We start from the raw sequence: 16,594 nt of genomic DNA on the forward strand, positions 1-16,594 counted from the left end.
AAGCAGTACAACCGAAATTCGAGCTAAATTGTTAGTCCACCAACACAATTGAGTAGTAAACTTTGAGCCTTAAAAAATGGATCAATCACAGTTGCATGTGAGAAGAATAATCGACTTGGTCAATACCTTAAGGCTTACTACTCTATTGTGTTTGCGGGGTTAAAGATAACGAGTGCTTTTCAGCAAGAGACGCAGTAAATTTATCCTTGTGGTTTGCCAATGTTAAACAAAGATAATATGATCACAATCTATTTTCTAATTTTACTAAAAGCAGACGCGCATAATTTGCGATCGTTAGGGATGACAGGCAGTATGTCACACTGTGTCGCTTGCCGGAAAGCATCAAATGTATCCAGAACTTCTCCAATCATATCTATTAATTTTCAAACGATATCAAGGATCATTTTCAACCCCCAAAATAAAAATTGGGTTTAACTATACTGACTCTGATTAAACGACGTAAAAACTTATTATTCAGGAAATCTCGATAAATGACACTCCGATGATGTTATCGAAAATAATCCCACCCGATTGACACGCGCACTGTCATGGCACCCTCGAACAGGTTCTCCATGAAGAGGAGGATCCGAAGAGAAGAACGTTCTGTTCGGAGCATCCCTTACCGCAACACCGATGCCCTTTTCGTTCTCCAGCGAGTCGTCTTCGCACCTCGTGCTGCCGTACCGGTACTCCATGACGAATGCTTCCGGGCCAATGTCACACGGCCGGTCGTCGATCGATTTCTCACGGGGATTGACGGTCGCCTACCGTCGTTTCAAGTCGCCATACCCCGAATATATATTTTTAACCGATGCGAGGAAAGTGTTCTTGTCGGAAGAGGCGCGTGAAAAGGATGGTACAGAGCTCTTTTCGTGATCCGTCACATCGTAAGGATGGTATACGACGGCGAGGGAACGAGCGACAGCGCACCGACGTCGCCCTGCGTCGTCGTCGTCGTCGTCACCCCCGCGTTTCTCGCTCTTCCTTCGTTTTGCTTGTTACTCCGCGACTTCGGCCTTGTCGTACTCGAGACGCGAAGGAAAGCGAACACGGAGATCGATCCGGCAATCTGCGCCGGCGTCGCGACGCCGACATTCTCACGGCGACGCAGCCAGGGGCTTATTTTGCGGATGCGCCCACGTCCCAACTTCTACCCGGTATACAGGATGTTCCTCGAGAATTGCGAGAGGTGTGTCCGATCCGTTCGACTCATTTTGACCTCGAGATCATTCGTAGGCATGATGAAGATAGATAACTCGAACGGACCGTCTAATTTTCGTTGGTCAGGTGTATCCTGACTCGACGAAGCTGAAATCCAAGCGGTCTAGAAACGAGTTCGCCCTGCACTCTTCCCGTCAGGGAAGACGTTTCGTTGAAGACGAATCGATTTCACCTCCCTGCCACCAATCGTTCTCATTTATATGGCATGGACGCATTCTGTATATGACTTGGATGATTCAACGTGTCCAAATGTATTCATTATCAGCAGGAGCGGTTCTTCGGAGTTCGCAACGATGACAATTGCCCAAAATCGATGAAGCGAAGCGATTTCATTCGCGCAAATAACTTCCTATTTGTTTTAGAGGCCTCGTCAGAAAGAATCGTGAGAACGTTACTTTAGAATAATGCGAATCAATTTGAATCAAGGGACAATATTGATATAAAACCAGATTTGATTCCGTAACGCCATTCGCAAAAGAAAAACAATTTTACTAAAATATCTAAACATTTAGTTATAGATATAAAAATAATTTTGTTAAACTATCAAAATAATTACACACAGAAAAATATGTACTGTATGCAAGTGTTTCAAGTATTTCAAAAGTTCATATATCTGCAAATCTATGATAAGTTCATCACAAGCATTAAGTTTATTCAAAATATATTCTGAAATCTAGTAGTTTGATACTTGAATCAAGTTATCATATTAAATTAAAACATATGTTTCAACACAATAATTATATTAAATTAAAACAAATTCGATTATTCTCCTATATAAAGTCGCTTCTTCGATCAATTTTATAATATTTTTTAAAAGAAAATAAATTCTTATTTCAAGTATATGATAACGAATTTTTGTAATAAGCATGTTATTACAAATAAGATTAATGTCAATGTTATTTATTAAAGATAACCGTTACTTATCTAAAAAGAAGAAAGTAAATTGAGTAATTATTTTTTTTAGCAAAAGAATAATATTTTTCTGTGCAGGTGTAGGAAACTCAAATATGATGAATAACGCTGCAAAAATATGTGATATTTCGGCAACCAGATTGTTCTACGTAATTGTTTTAATAATTCAACAAAATTATGTTAAACTATGTATCTATTTTTAGATACTTCAACAAAACCGTTCTTTCCGCGCAAGTATACGTTTATAAAAGCTACTAGTTTTACGAAAAAATAAATCGGTAGATCGATACGATAAAATTTCCTAATAAATTCGAAGATTTCATTTTGTTTCTTTTTCTTCAAATTAAGATCTTTCACAAAAAGAAACGGTTTTGCTGAAATATTTAAAAATCTAGCTAGATACAGATCTGAAAATGATTTTGCAGACCATCAAAATATAACTATGCATTGTTAAATCTATAGTGACAAATTTAACTTAAAGTGAGTCGCCACTGCTCCTACTAAAAATATATCATTATTTTTTACCAAAACGATAGTTAAATTTGACACTATATCGTGTCAATTTGACACTGTATAATATCAAATTGACACTGTATAGTATCAAATATAACTATTGTTTTAATATAAAATATGATTGAGTAGGAACAGTGGCGACTCACGTTAAGTTAAATTTGACACTATAGATTTAACAGTGTGTAGGAAGCTTAAACGTTGACGACAATGCTGGAAAAAGCCTTGACTTTTTGACATTCTAGCAACCAGTCCTATATACAGGGTGTTTCCAAATTAAATGGCAAAACTTCGGGAGCGTGTAGAGGAGTAAAAAACTAAGAAAAAAAGTCCTATAGACATATGCTCCTTTTTGCTTTGTTTCGCAGGAAATCACGAAAAAAGAAAAAAATATATTTAATTTATTATTTTAATTATTTTATTTATAAACTTTTTAATGAAGATTTTGTTCGAAATGTGCACCTCTTGCAGCAATACAAGCATTGCATCTGTCAAACACGGCTCTTGTAGCAGCCAGGCACTGTTCTTGCGATATTCTGTTCGCTGCAGCTACGATACGATTTCTCAAATGTTGCTCTGATTGAATAGGCGAAGAATAAACTTCTTGCTTCAGAGTACCCCATGCATAGAAATCTAATGGCGTTAAGTCGGGCGAACGAGTTGCCCAATGTACTGCTCCTCCACGTCCAATCCATCGTTGTGGGAATTTTCTATCTAACCAGGTTCTAGCGACTCTGCTGTAATGAGCAGGGCATCCATCTAATTGAAACCACATTTCAGTACGTTGTTGTAATGGGATGTTTTCTAAATAGTCAGAAAATTCATTCTCCAAGAAATTTAGAAAACGGTCCCCATTTAATCTTGCAGGTAAAAAAAACGGTCCCACTAAAACGTCGTTCCAAATTCCAAGCCAGACATTAACAGAAAACTCTTGCTGAAATTTGTATTCTCTAACAGACCTGGGATTTTGATGAGCCCATAATTCCTTTGATTAATTATTCCACCTCTGGTAAATGTTGCCTCATCTGACCACATTATTTTAGATGGAAATAAAATATCATTGTGGCATGTCTGAAGGTACCAGTTACAAAAGTTCAATCTGTTCCAATGATCTTGAGGTAATAAATTTTGCACTTTTTGAATGTGGTAGGGATAGCGATTATCTCCTTTTACAGTTCGCCAAATTGTTTGTGGTGACACTCCCAATACAGCCGACGCATTCCGAACGCTGGTCTCAGGATGATTGTCAAAATGTTGTAAAATACGATTCCCTGCCTGCAAATCTCTTCGTAACGCTGCTTGAAATCGGTTGTTTTCTTGTCGAATTGAAAATGATCCAGTCTCTCGCAATCTATTAAATGTCAACATAAACACTCTTCGGTTTGGCACTCTTCTGTTTGGAAATCGTCGTGCATATTCTCGCACCGCCTTTAAAGCATTACCGTTGCAGAAACCGTATACAAAAACCATATCAGCATATTCACTATTAGAATACGTACGCGGCATATTGCAAAAGACAAAATTCATCTACTGTTAAAGGCTTTCAAAGAGCGACTGACAAATTCATAACAGAAAGTGGAAAATGTAATCAAATATGTCGGTGCTAGATATGGCAAGAAATGTAAACATTTTTTTTCGATTTCTCTGAAACGGAGCAAAAACGAGCATATGTCTATAGGACTTTTTTTCTTAGTTTTTTACTCCTCTACACGCTCCCGAAGTTTTGCGATTTAATTTGGAAACACCCTGTATACTTATTTTAATATTCCAAATAAAGTGATTTTCAGATCTATACATCAGCTCACTTTTCAATACTTCAACCGTTCTTTTCGTGTTGAAATTGATGTTGCTGATAAGATAATTAAGCCTTTGCGCTTCACGTCGCGATAACGCCGCGGACAAAGGAAGTTTCGTAGATAAAGGTAAGAGTTCAGGTGATCGAAATGACTCGAGCGAACTTTCTTATCCACATCGTTCATCGAAACTCTCGTGCATACAACGGTCATATACACGCACGCAACCGTTTCACGAAGGAAAAGAGGATCAGCTTCCGCTTTAAACGTAGACATCTCGGCTGAGATCTTCGGTTGAAAACGCCAGCTTCTAACGAGAGGACATCGGGGGGAACAATAGCAAGAAGCGGCATTTGATCCGGCGTGTGATCTCGCCGTGCGAATCGGCACGGTCGTGCGCGAGGAGGCGAGACAACGCGGGGAGAGACAATGGGGAGAAAAGATGAGAGAGTTCTCTCCGCGATTTCTCCTTCTTCGCACCTGAACCGTGCACGCGCCGCGACCACAGGTTCTCTCCGACGTTCTCCAGCCTCTTTGGTTTCCGGCGTGGGGCTGTCATGCAACCGGCACGCGTGACGACGAACAATGGAAAGCACATCGTCGTCGGCCGAAACGAGATCGGTCGCGTGAACCGCGGCATGTTCCCCGAGTGAACATAAAAGTTCTCACGAGAAACACACGAAGGTTTTGTTAAAAGGGTAAATCTCGACAGAACCGTTTGAGAAGCGGGATCGTCCTGATTGTGAAAACTATATAGCGACGATTAATGAATTAACATTGGTTGATTCACGTGCGTATAAAAGAATTACAAGAAGTTGGGTGCTGAAATTCACACGAGTTAACGGATTCCTAGAGATGCGAAGAAATGCGAATTGACTCTTTACAGTTCTTTACGGAAAAAACGGTTTTGCTAAAGTATATATAAAAATTTAACTAGATATAGGCCAGTATTTATATATAGTCAAATCTTATATTTAAGATCGCTTTAAGTACAGTCTTAAGATGTCATGAACCAATCAGAGAGCCGCATGAGCATCTTAAGACGGTCTTAAAATAAGAACGGATTATGAATACCGCCCATAGGTCTGAAAATAATTTTGTTAAATTATCCAAATAATTATGTAGGATGCTCCAACTGGCCACTCGAAAATCACATCAAAAGTAAGATTTGTTCTTATTGAATATCAAAACTTTTTGCAAAATTGCTTATTTATATGTTTAAGTTTCCTACATAATTATTTTGATGGTCCAACAAAATTATTTCCATATCTATATCTACACGGAGAGAATTTTCTTTTAAAATTTACCCTGAAAATATGATAGTTGTGGTACAATACAATATTTTAAAGATTTTTACTATGCACTTCAGTAAAATTAATCAAACTTATTTTATACTTTATTGTAGTTTTATTAATGAATGAGAGATTTACATTAAAAAATTCTTCGAAATACATATTGTTCCACGACTATCATTTTCAGGGTAAACTCTAAGAAAAAATTCTCTCCGTGCAGCTATAAATTTTTAAATATTTCAACAAAATTGTTCTTTTCGTGCAGCATTTGCCAATTACTTTTAAATTTTTTAATGTACTTTCGCGAACGATCATAACTTATATAAGAAACAATATTATTTTAGACCAAACGCGGTGTATAAATGTGAGAATACAATCAATATTAAAATATATTGAACCTATAACGGTCGAAGCTGGATCTTTAATGCTTAAATAATTCAATCTTGAATTACTAAATATACTATATGTATATGTATATGTACTTGCATATATATCATATTTGTAGTCTTTCGAACTGAGAGCCGAATTTCTTTTCCGGACTGTATAAACGCAATTAAACTATTGTAGTAAACTCGCGAATTAAATTGACAAATAATTTTAATAATTTTGATGCTCAATCAGGCATCATATTATAAAAATGTTAATAATGCTGAAAAACTCTAATCAAATATAAGAAACGCGGATAATTGCGGGTTGTCTTCGTATCTTCACGGAAAAAAAATGATTTTTCTGAAGTATCTAAAAATTCAGCTAGATACAAATCTAAAAATAACTTTGTCAGACGATTAAAATAATCGCTTAAGAACCTCAAGCATGATGATATAACAAAATTATTTTCAGATCTGTATCCAGCTAATCTTTAGGTGCTTCAGCAAAACCGTTCTCTCCGTGTTGATACATCATTAAACGCCAACGTTTCGTGACCATTGCGGTTCACTTTATCAGAACGAGAAGCAACCCGATATTGATCAGTATCAGGATCAATGAACTGTAATATTCGCGAAACGTCGGCGTTTAATAACGTATCAAGACACGGAGTAAATCACGTAGCTTCTTTTAAAAAAAGTACCTATGTAAGCCTCAAAGGTATTATCAATTAAGTCAAATATGTGATGGCTATTTTCTATAAGACTATATTTATCCACTCCAGTGCATCGACTGGACAGGATGAAGTGCAAGTCTAGGCAACGTAATCGTTTTTAAAGCGACTTATGACGTTTCATCATGTCATGCCCGTTAGAAGATAATTAATTCGTCGCGATTCGTGCATGAGAAAGTTAATTCGCGAGCCGCGAAAGTGGAAATCGATCGTATAACTTACAGGATACGTTCAACAAGATAAGTACAACAAGATACATTCGACAGTCGAATTATTCTTAGTTTCATCGTTAAAGGAGGCATTCGAGCATGCGAGTGATTACGCGGCGCTTATCTGCACATCATATATGAAAGCGTAGACTTCAATCGCGAATTATAAAAATAAAAAAAAAGGATCGACGATAATAATTGTAATATTTGCGTCGAAATTGCACGCTCGAGCATTTAGATCGTGTGAAATGAAACTGATGTTCGGTACAATGTCGAAAGATAGTGAAAATTATCGTTATTCAACGCCTACGTGCCGCAGAGAAACGTCGAACGCAATATTCGGTCACGCGTCGCTGGCTATCATTTTTACAGAAAGGAACTAAACAGGTTGCAAGGCGGTTTGGCGACACGGACACGGATGCGCGCGAATGATCTATTCACGGGTGAAGCGGGATCCCGTTGCGGGTGGAATCGCATTTGAGAAAGGGCGTTGAACCTCGACGTGGCCTTCAGCCTAGCCGTCCGCGCGATCAGCTGGTTTTTCCGCTATACGCGTACATGCCGAGTATACATGATACTTGGCAAAGCACATTCATACATGCATATGTACATAAGCGATCCCTCGTGGATATTGCGTAAATGTAATAACGGCGGAAGCCAGGGACACACTCGACGTCGATGGTGAACGTGGACCTTGAAGTTCAACGTCCATCGGCGATACAGTCGATGTTATCGATTGTGTTCAATAGAAAAAGTACGACTGAGTTTTGTCCTTAGTTTTTCACTGGATCTAAATGTCAGCCAAGTCTGCTTGAACAAGTTTTCCAAAGCGTCTACTGATAAATTTAATGAGTAGGAAAGTTTCAAAAAGATCTATTGTATAAAATGCCTTGTCAACAGAATGTCACAAAAAATATAACAAAATTTGTTTGTATTATGACTTGACAGCATTCGAGGCAAAAACTGGACAAGTTTGTACATAATTTGATGCAGATTGGCAGCAGAAATCGAGCAGGATCTACATTCGACAAATTCTGCTCGATTTTTGCCATCAGTCTACTATCAAGTTACGTCGATCAGCTTTGAACGACGAGCTTAATACAAACACAGATGGTACTGCTGCACTTTTCTCATCGAATATGCTGCCAATCTGCTGGACAGTTTGCTTGCTGAATATAAACCAACTATGTTAAACAGAGTCACAAATTCCTCATCCTAAAATTTCATAACTTTTCTCTGATTTTTGGACAAAATTTCAGGCTTTCCCCTGCTTTCAATAATATTTCAAAATTTTTTGTATTTTCCTGATTCAGAAACCGTCAAATATTTTGTTGAAAGAGCAATTTAATACAGTAATATAAATTACTATTAATGTTGTTGACACTGCTTGCGTTTAATTGTTAAATTGATAGTATTTTAAAATTACGTAGGTGTGATATGTGCATATTAATCTTCTTTAAAATCAAGAATTATAATTTTGCGAAATTTCTCTGATTTCCCTAACATTTCCTTGATTTATGGCAAATTTTCCTGATTAAAGAATCTTAACAGTTGTAAAACTGCATTTTTTGCTGCACGCACTCTCTAAATTCTTTGGAGTGGAATTTCACTAGAAATATTTCACTTTATTATAAAGAAATATAAATTTTAAATAACTCGTATACTCTCTAAATTCTTCTAGAGTGGTATCTCTAAATATCTCTGGTATTCTAAAGAATGAAAATTGAGTCAGTCTTAAAGAAGAGTGGCTCAATTTTCAATCTTTAAGAGTGAGATTTTACTCTTCAGAATGAGATTCACTTTAAAAATTTTAAAGAGGAATTTTTATCGCCGTTGGAGCGGTTCTATAGCGATGACATCGCATAGATATTGAGACGGCGAGAAGCTCACCTGTTTCTGGGCCTTGTCCATGATACGGTACGAGGGTGAATTGTGATGACCGGATGCTGCGACGACGGCGCCCGCCTTACGAGACACGCATTGCCCCATATAGATCCGCCAACCTTGTCCCAACACCGAATGCTGTTCATATATAAGAGAATATGCATTAGTAAAAGTACTCTGTAAATACGCGTTCGTGCGCTTATGCCAGTGGCGGATTTAGACAGAGGTCTACGAGGCCTGGGCCTAGGGGCGCCATCTTTTTAGGGGCACAAGAGCGTCATCCTTCTAGAAACCAAAATTAAAAGGCCTATTCTTTTTCCAACAAGTTCTGAGTTGGTGTAGTAAGTTAGAGTGAGACAGGTATAGTTTGTTTCATTCTAACATATTTCATTAGTTTAGAATTAGTACAAAATTCTTCAAAAAAGAACAAACGGAAAGTTAATTTTATATTTGTGCAGGATTGCCAGTTGTGACGCATTTTTGTCAATATGGCAACTTGAAGTAGTGCATTGACGCACAAAAATAAAATTTTGACGTTTTGGTGAAAAAGTGACACCTTTTGATACCTTCTTTTTATTATTCATTTGTCTGAAAGGAGCGGGCCTCTCAAGAAGTACAGGGCCTAGGATGCAAAAATGTGTAAATCCACCACTGGGCTTATGCTAATTGTTAAAGCCATTTAAAAGAGAGCACGTAAAGTTGAAGAATGCCAAGATACCCCCGTGTAAATTAAGTAGACAAGAGTTCTTCCCTTAACACGTTATTATACGCCCGCGTACCATCGACGACACGTATAGCGGAAAGAGTTAAACTATGCGTATAACATTCCTTATCCTGATTGCACACCTGTCTTCCCATTCGCTTTCATTAACATTTCAACTCGCAGTTGATCGATGAAGAATCTTCGTTCAATAGAAGCGAACATCATTAAGCGAAAAGAAAGTATAAATAGCGGAAGGATATAGGTATATGCAGCCAGGGTACCAAGAAGTAGACAGAGTACCACCACCTGAAGTAACATGTAAGTCAGGGAAAAGTTCCGCGCTGATCGATAAAGCCTATTTCTCTGTCGAAAGGAGAAAATGCGCGATTTAACCAGAGGCACCGGTCGAGGTATGCCGAGGTACATCATCTATGATTACCTTTCGCGTTACGGCACCGGTTCTCAATCTTGCAGGTCACGAACCGAACTCGCGTCCCCATTAGATACGCCAGTGTTGCGATATACAGAATGTTCCGAAGAAGAGACATTAGCAGCGAAGCGCGAAGGAAAAAACATTCCAAGAAATACGTATAAAACGCGGCTTTTACTCGGAACTCGGATTCTTTTGCGGTAAAGGATCTTATAAAAATAGTTAAAAAGAAAGTCATGTAGAAATATATAAATTACTTTAATGGAAGAGAAACGTTTAATAAAATAATCCTCCTAATGGAATCATCCGACTATCGATAATATCACGGCAAGATAAATCTATGTTATAGAGGCAGTGATTGTGCTAAACCGGAAAATAGGACACAGATTTTAAAGACCCGAGTCTCTCGAGCGTCGCTCTCGTCGAAAATTCGGCACAGATCGAACGTGAATGGGTATTGACCCACAAGCGCGGAACATGATAGCAATGACTCTCTAAACATTCAATCTTTCTCAAGATGACTATCATTGATACCGTTATGTAAATATATAATGTGTGTATGTGTGTGTGTGTGTGTGTGCATATTTTCTAAATTTTATATTATATTTATTTATATTATGTTTATTACATTTTATATATTTATATATTTTATACATATGAAATTATTTTATACATTTATTTATATTATATTTATATCATGTAATTATATTTTATATATAAAAAAAATTATTTTCAGATCTGTCTCTAGTTAAATTTTTAGGTACTTCAGCAAAATCATTCTTTCCGTGTATCACCGTGTTGATAAAAATAAAGTGACACGTCTCAAAATCAAGTAACTTTTCAGTAAAGTATTTTTTTCTTTCTAAATTGGAACGACGTTTTAATCAAGATAATGAATATACATAACTTCCTTTCTATATACAATATACTAATTTGCTTTCCGCGTTATACTTTCAATTATAATATATTCTTTAAAACTATGTCATGAGTTTTCGAAATTCAAACACGGTAATCCTAATATAAGATTGTGTAAATTTTATTCCTTATTAAAATTGTGACACTTCTAGATAAGTATAGTGTATCAATAAATGTGTCGTCTTTCCACAAAAATATGTTAGTCTTTAAGGGTTGATTTCCTTTCATTGTTTCAAAAATGCTAATTTTTTATTTCTGTTATTTATTATTTCTCTATCAACGCGACGATATATCTAATATAGTTAATTTTTACTGCCAAAACGTTCAAAGCGGCTATCTTATATACCTAGCTTCCTTCGCATGCGGATGATTCTTTGAAATAACAAGACTACCAACTTCGAAAGACATATCGTAGGGAGCGTCCGAGGATTTTTATTTGAAATGCATCGCATAGATGGTGAAAGGTGACCAGCATGCTACGATGTTCAAATGTAGGACAATAAATGGCATTGGCCCGATTTGTCGTAGAGAGCATTGCGGATTACATTAACTCGTGTTCCGCGTTCCGTAACGTCTCGCGGGATCGCCGAATAAAGAAGAATAATTCTGAAATTCGAAGATTTTCTGGAATCCGAAGCGAAGGAATAAGAGGCTCATTGTCAGAGATACGGAGACGTCAATATCTAAGATAGTGTAAAATAGCTGCTTTCCTTTTGGGAGATACAGTCAATATATGTCATTGTATCTTTGTCATTCATTGAATGAAAAAAGATAGACGTTTGTATCTCCTAAAAGAAAAACAGCCTACACATAATGACGTCAAAACCCAAGATAAGGTGTAAAATACAGAATAATGATACATCGTTTCCTTACTCCACAAATGACACACAACTAAAAAAATTAAGTTTCTTAGAAAAGAAAAAGAACTATTTATCAACTTGACAGAAAATTATTGATTAATTGAATATCAGCAAAAATATATTTTTAACGTAATCAAACATTATTTTTGTCATTTTCGTTTCACAATCCTTTAAAATCATTTTTTTTAAGTTGTAACAATTTTAATATTTAAAAAAAATCATTTTTTTTTAAATGACGATTTTTTATGAAGTTACTTTTCAATAGTAATAATTTAAGTAAGTAATTCAGTAAGTAATTCAGTAATCAAATTAAGTAAGTTACTTTTCAATGTAATAATTTAAATAATAATTTAATATTCTATCTTTTTATATTTGATCTTAAAAAAAATATCATTTATGGTTTTTGCTAATGGACTTCTCTCCCTGACAAATTTCTGGATCCGTCAATGCATTCGGCAAAATTTTCGGCAACAACCCGATGATTTCGGATGAATGTTTTTGGTTCCCCGTATAAAGCAACGGGTAAGCGATCGCGGTTGGTGCCTCTCGCGCCGTAAATGCATGGAATCTGACCTTTCTTGCGCCGCGTTCGGCTCCGCGCGAAATCTCGGCTTACCGTTAGCGTGGAACGTTAGCGGGCACCGAAGATGCCTTCGCAGGTGCAGGTAATTCCCTTAATCGACGCGACGATTTCATTAACTTAGTCCCTCCTGGGAGGTAAAAACGATCAGCGCACGTCGCAAAAAAAAAAAGATCACGAGGGACTTCCACAATACACAAACGGGACGATAACCCCGTTGACTCCGGTCGTTTGTTTCGCATTACTTGCCAATTCTTTAGTTCGCAACAGCCTCCTAGAAAAACGGTGGACGAATCGCCATCTGTATATTGGACTCTAGATCCTGGGATCTCCAGGGATGTGAATCGTGATTCTCTCCTCGAGAATCCTTCCTCGATTTTCCCGACTCGCGACTTCTCGCTTTCGTAAATTCTTCTCTCCTTGGATCTTCGTATCTCAACTTACTCCGTTGCGAATGAAATAATACTTCCCACGGAGATCGAGAGTAAAAGGAGCAGAAAAGGATAGATTGCGAAAAAAGATAGAGAAAGAGAGGGAGAGAGCAAGACGTGGTTAATAGTGCGAGGAAATAACGTGCATGCACCTCTTCCTTTCCCCCGAATTATAGAAGCGTATGCGAATTCCTAGATGATGTCACCGCGTCTCCGCGATTCCTTACTCACAGAAACGAAAATCCCTTAGGCGGTTTTATGCCTGGCCTGCCGTAGAGTAATCTCGAATACACTGAAAAAAAATTAAGTCGTCCAGCTTCATGGGAGGATCGCAAAGCTTCACTGTTTTCTCATTTTCGGACGCGCGTTCTTCCGAAGTGGATCTTATTCAGTCTTATCGTCGGACAAAAGATGACTTCCGATAAAAAATATCACAAAAATAAACGTTATAAATATCACAGAAACAAAACGCGTATACTCTGAAACGTAATCTATAACCTGGCAATTTATTCCGCGAATGACAAGACGGACAATTGTCGTCAATGAACGCGCGTCTTATCTCTGATCATCAATTACCATCTTTCGGTGCAGCATCCGTCAAAAGTGCTTCGGTGACGCACCGTTGAACATACGTGTATACATACATTCAGTTTATTTATGTGACGCGGATTTAATTTACACAGCCAGTAGTTTCGAAAGTTCAGACCCGCGTTAAGAACCGCGAGCTTCGAAACTCTATATAGCACAGAAACTTGCAGCAACATTGCTGCAACATTTCTAATTTACTGCAATGTTATTGAAATGTTGTAATGTTGATGCAATATTGCTGGAATGCTGCAATGTTGATGCAATACTGTTGGAATGTTGCAATGTTGAAATGATCTGTGCTAGAATTGCACGTGAGGCCCATACTTATATAGGTATAGATCCTTCCGGCAATATTGCAGCAACATTGCAAACGTTACAGCATAGAGTAATATTGCAATATTGTGGACAGAAACTTGCAGCAACATTTACAATGTTGCTGCTAGCTTCTTGTAGGTGTAGGTACAGCAAAAATCATTTCAGTAATATTACAGCAACATTGTAACGTTGCAGCAATATTACTGCAAGCTTCTAGGCTGTAATATTGCAGTGACATTATAACGTTGTAGTAATATTATTGTGAACTTCTATGTTGTACATCATTCCGGCAATATTGCAACGTTCCAACAATACTGCAGTAACACTGCAACTTTGTATCAATGTTGCTTCTGTGCTGTAGCAATGTTGCTTCTGTGCTGAGAACAACACAGATCATTCTAGCAATATTACAGCAACATTGCAACGTCCCAGCAACATCGAATTAACATCAACATTGTATAACATAAATCATTCCAACAATATTGCAACGTTCCAGCAATATTGCAGTAACACTGCAACTTTGTAACAATGTTGCCGCAAGCTTCCGTGCTGTATGAGTACAACACAGATCATTCTAGCAATATTACACAGCAACATTCCAGTAACATTGCATTAACCTTTAGACTGCCGGCATTTTTTCGTTAAAATAGTGGTTTTTTTCTCGAAATTTTTTTTATATAAGTAACATACCCATGACGCAGAATATTGAGATTTGTGCAGAGCCATAAAGGGTTCTTGGTATCGCTGATTCCAATTCTGAGCATAGATTTAAAAAATTTCGAACCCTAACCGTAATATTGACAACATAAATGAATATAAACGTATAGACTCACGCAGAAAACTTTCCTTTAGGATTGCCCAGAACTAACGATATAGACGTAAAAAAAAAAGTATATACTTTATAACTCCTTTTTGACTTTTCTTTTTTGTTCGGTTTTTAAATTTATTTTTTGTATTTTTTTTACTTTTTCTTGTTTTATAATTTTTTCCTTTTTTTGTATATTTTTCAATACTTATATATTTTTATATATTTTGGGCAACATACATATATATGTTTAATACAATTAGTATTTAAAATACCACCAAAAATAATATTTTAACCCACACTCAAGAGCCACAAAAGTGGCTTTCCCGGCAGTCTAAAAGTTAACATTACAACGTTGCAACAATATTGCTGCAAGCTTCTGTGCTATATAGAGCCGTGTCACACTACGCATGGAAGATTAACGATGAATTGAAGATTAGAATTCTATCAGTAAGATAATTTTTATCCATTTTGTTCTAATTAGTTGAATGCTAACATCTCTAATTCGCACACTTCTCAATCTTTAATGCATACTGTGACGTGTGACATGAGCTTCCCGCGGCGTTACTCCGGATTGTTTTCATGGATAAGGTTAAGGGACACCGCGATCGACCCGGGTCGCGGTGTCCTCGTGTCAGAGGGACACGCGACGCATAAGTGACGACTCTTACCTCTTCTGCAGCTGAATCTCCCGGGTGAGTCGCGCGGATACGTGGTACACATCGTAGGGACTGAACACGGGGAGGGGTGGAGCACCTACGAGCAGCGACGCACGGGTGATCGTGCGTGCATGTCACCGCGATTTGCACAATTTGGACGGATGACGACGGGTGTCCCGAGTGCCGTTTTCGGAGTACCACGCAATTCGCGTCCTCGCGACGTGTGCGACGTAAGATGACCTGCGACGTAGAGTATCCTTCTCTCTCGTTGATTTCCCTTTAAAGGATAGATGCAGCAGGGCCACGCTTTTCGGCAGTAACGTCAAACGTCCACGACGGTGCACGACGGACCGCGTTATTCACGCCAACGATCACGTACCAAATGTGTGCACCGCACGGGATTGAGAGCCGAGCTGAGCCGAGCTGAGCCGCACCACCTGTCACTCGGATTCGATAGCACGGAACATGCGTCGTGCGACGTCACCCGGCGCTCTGCACCCCGCACGTCGTCGCCGCGGCCAATCAGCGTTCGACCTGGAGAAAGAGAAGGTAGGAGCACAAAGTGCAAAGAGTGCAACTGAAAGGAATTATACGACTATTATTACTCCAGCTTAACCTTACTTTTCGTCCCGCTCGTGAAGATTACGTGTGAAAATCGTTTGTATTATCATGGAGGACGTGAATAACGCGATCGTTCAAAATTTGGATGAGGAAGATGAGTCCAAGGCGGTGATGCTGTTCGGCCGAGACATCAGGAAGATTCCCTGTTTCAAGCATAGTATGCTATTCGGCATCTACAGCGGTCTCGCGGCCGGCCTGGGCACCTTCATGTTCACCAGTCGCGTGAAACTGTCGACGAACGTCGCCCTGGGATCCTACATGGGCGTTACCGTGGTTTACTGGTTCTACTGCCGATACAACTACACGATGGAAAAGCATGAAATGCAGAACCTGCAAAATATTATTCGGCAAAAGTCGATCAACGCCGTGAAGAAGGACAAGGAAACCGTTTAGGAACATCAGAGAAAACTGGTTGACACATGAAAAGTGTTCGTCTGTCGCTAAAGACTTTTAAAATGATATACGACAACAAGAGATGCATTGTCATAGCAATCGTAGCACAGTACGATGTAATATAACTTAGATGATTGTGTTATATTTATAAAATGTGTGCAAAGAATGCCTGATGAATGTTGAGTTATTTTTAATCTTCTCAACTGTATATAATGTTTTTACACATTAATATCATATCTATGAGATTGTTAATTGATTGTAATTATATTTTTCAATGTACAAAGGTATAGTAATTTTTTAAAATATCGATAGATACTCTAGAGAGTTTGGTTGCGTTAATTGGAATTCTGATTGAAAATGGACAAATCAGAATT

At 38.0% G+C, this 16,594-nt stretch overlaps 2 protein-coding genes across 8 annotated transcripts in view; one reads left to right on the forward strand and one right to left on the reverse strand.

The window, feature by feature from the left end:
• The window catches only part of LOC108726520 (probable serine/threonine-protein kinase DDB_G0282963), a 39,097-nt gene extending 23,357 nt beyond the window's left edge, over positions 1 to 15,740 (reverse strand). For 3 of the 7 annotated variants that reach the window (XM_018454133.1, XM_018454141.1, XM_018454140.1), the window contains exons 1-2: positions 15,219 to 15,740; positions 8,927 to 9,058 (exon numbers count right to left, since the gene is read on the reverse strand). In XM_018454133.1, the coding sequence (XP_018309635.1) occupies positions 8,927 to 9,025 (99 nt within the window). In that variant the 5' untranslated portion in view covers positions 9,026 to 9,058; positions 15,219 to 15,740. Of the gene's footprint in view, positions 1 to 623; positions 1,028 to 8,926; positions 9,059 to 13,070; positions 13,129 to 15,218 lie in introns of those variants that run through there. The other 4 variants (XM_018454137.1, XM_018454135.1, XM_018454134.1 and 1 more) reach the window with 3 other exon arrangements.
• A 41-nt stretch (positions 15,741 to 15,781) lies between these two features.
• On the forward strand, positions 15,782 to 16,320 carry LOC108726523 (lethal (3) 87Df). Its single transcript, XM_018454144.1, has one exon. The coding sequence runs from the start codon at positions 15,876 to 15,878 to the stop codon at positions 16,218 to 16,220; it is 345 nt and encodes a 114-aa protein (XP_018309646.1). The 5' UTR covers positions 15,782 to 15,875; the 3' UTR covers positions 16,221 to 16,320.
• The last annotated feature ends 274 nt before the right edge of the window (positions 16,321 to 16,594 follow it).

This window comes from Mycetomoellerius zeteki, unplaced genomic scaffold (genome assembly GCF_001594055.1).
Source record: "Mycetomoellerius zeteki isolate Tzet28-1 unplaced genomic scaffold, Tzet1.0 scaffold426, whole genome shotgun sequence".
Classification (NCBI taxonomy): Eukaryota; Metazoa; Arthropoda; class Insecta; order Hymenoptera; family Formicidae; genus Mycetomoellerius; species Mycetomoellerius zeteki.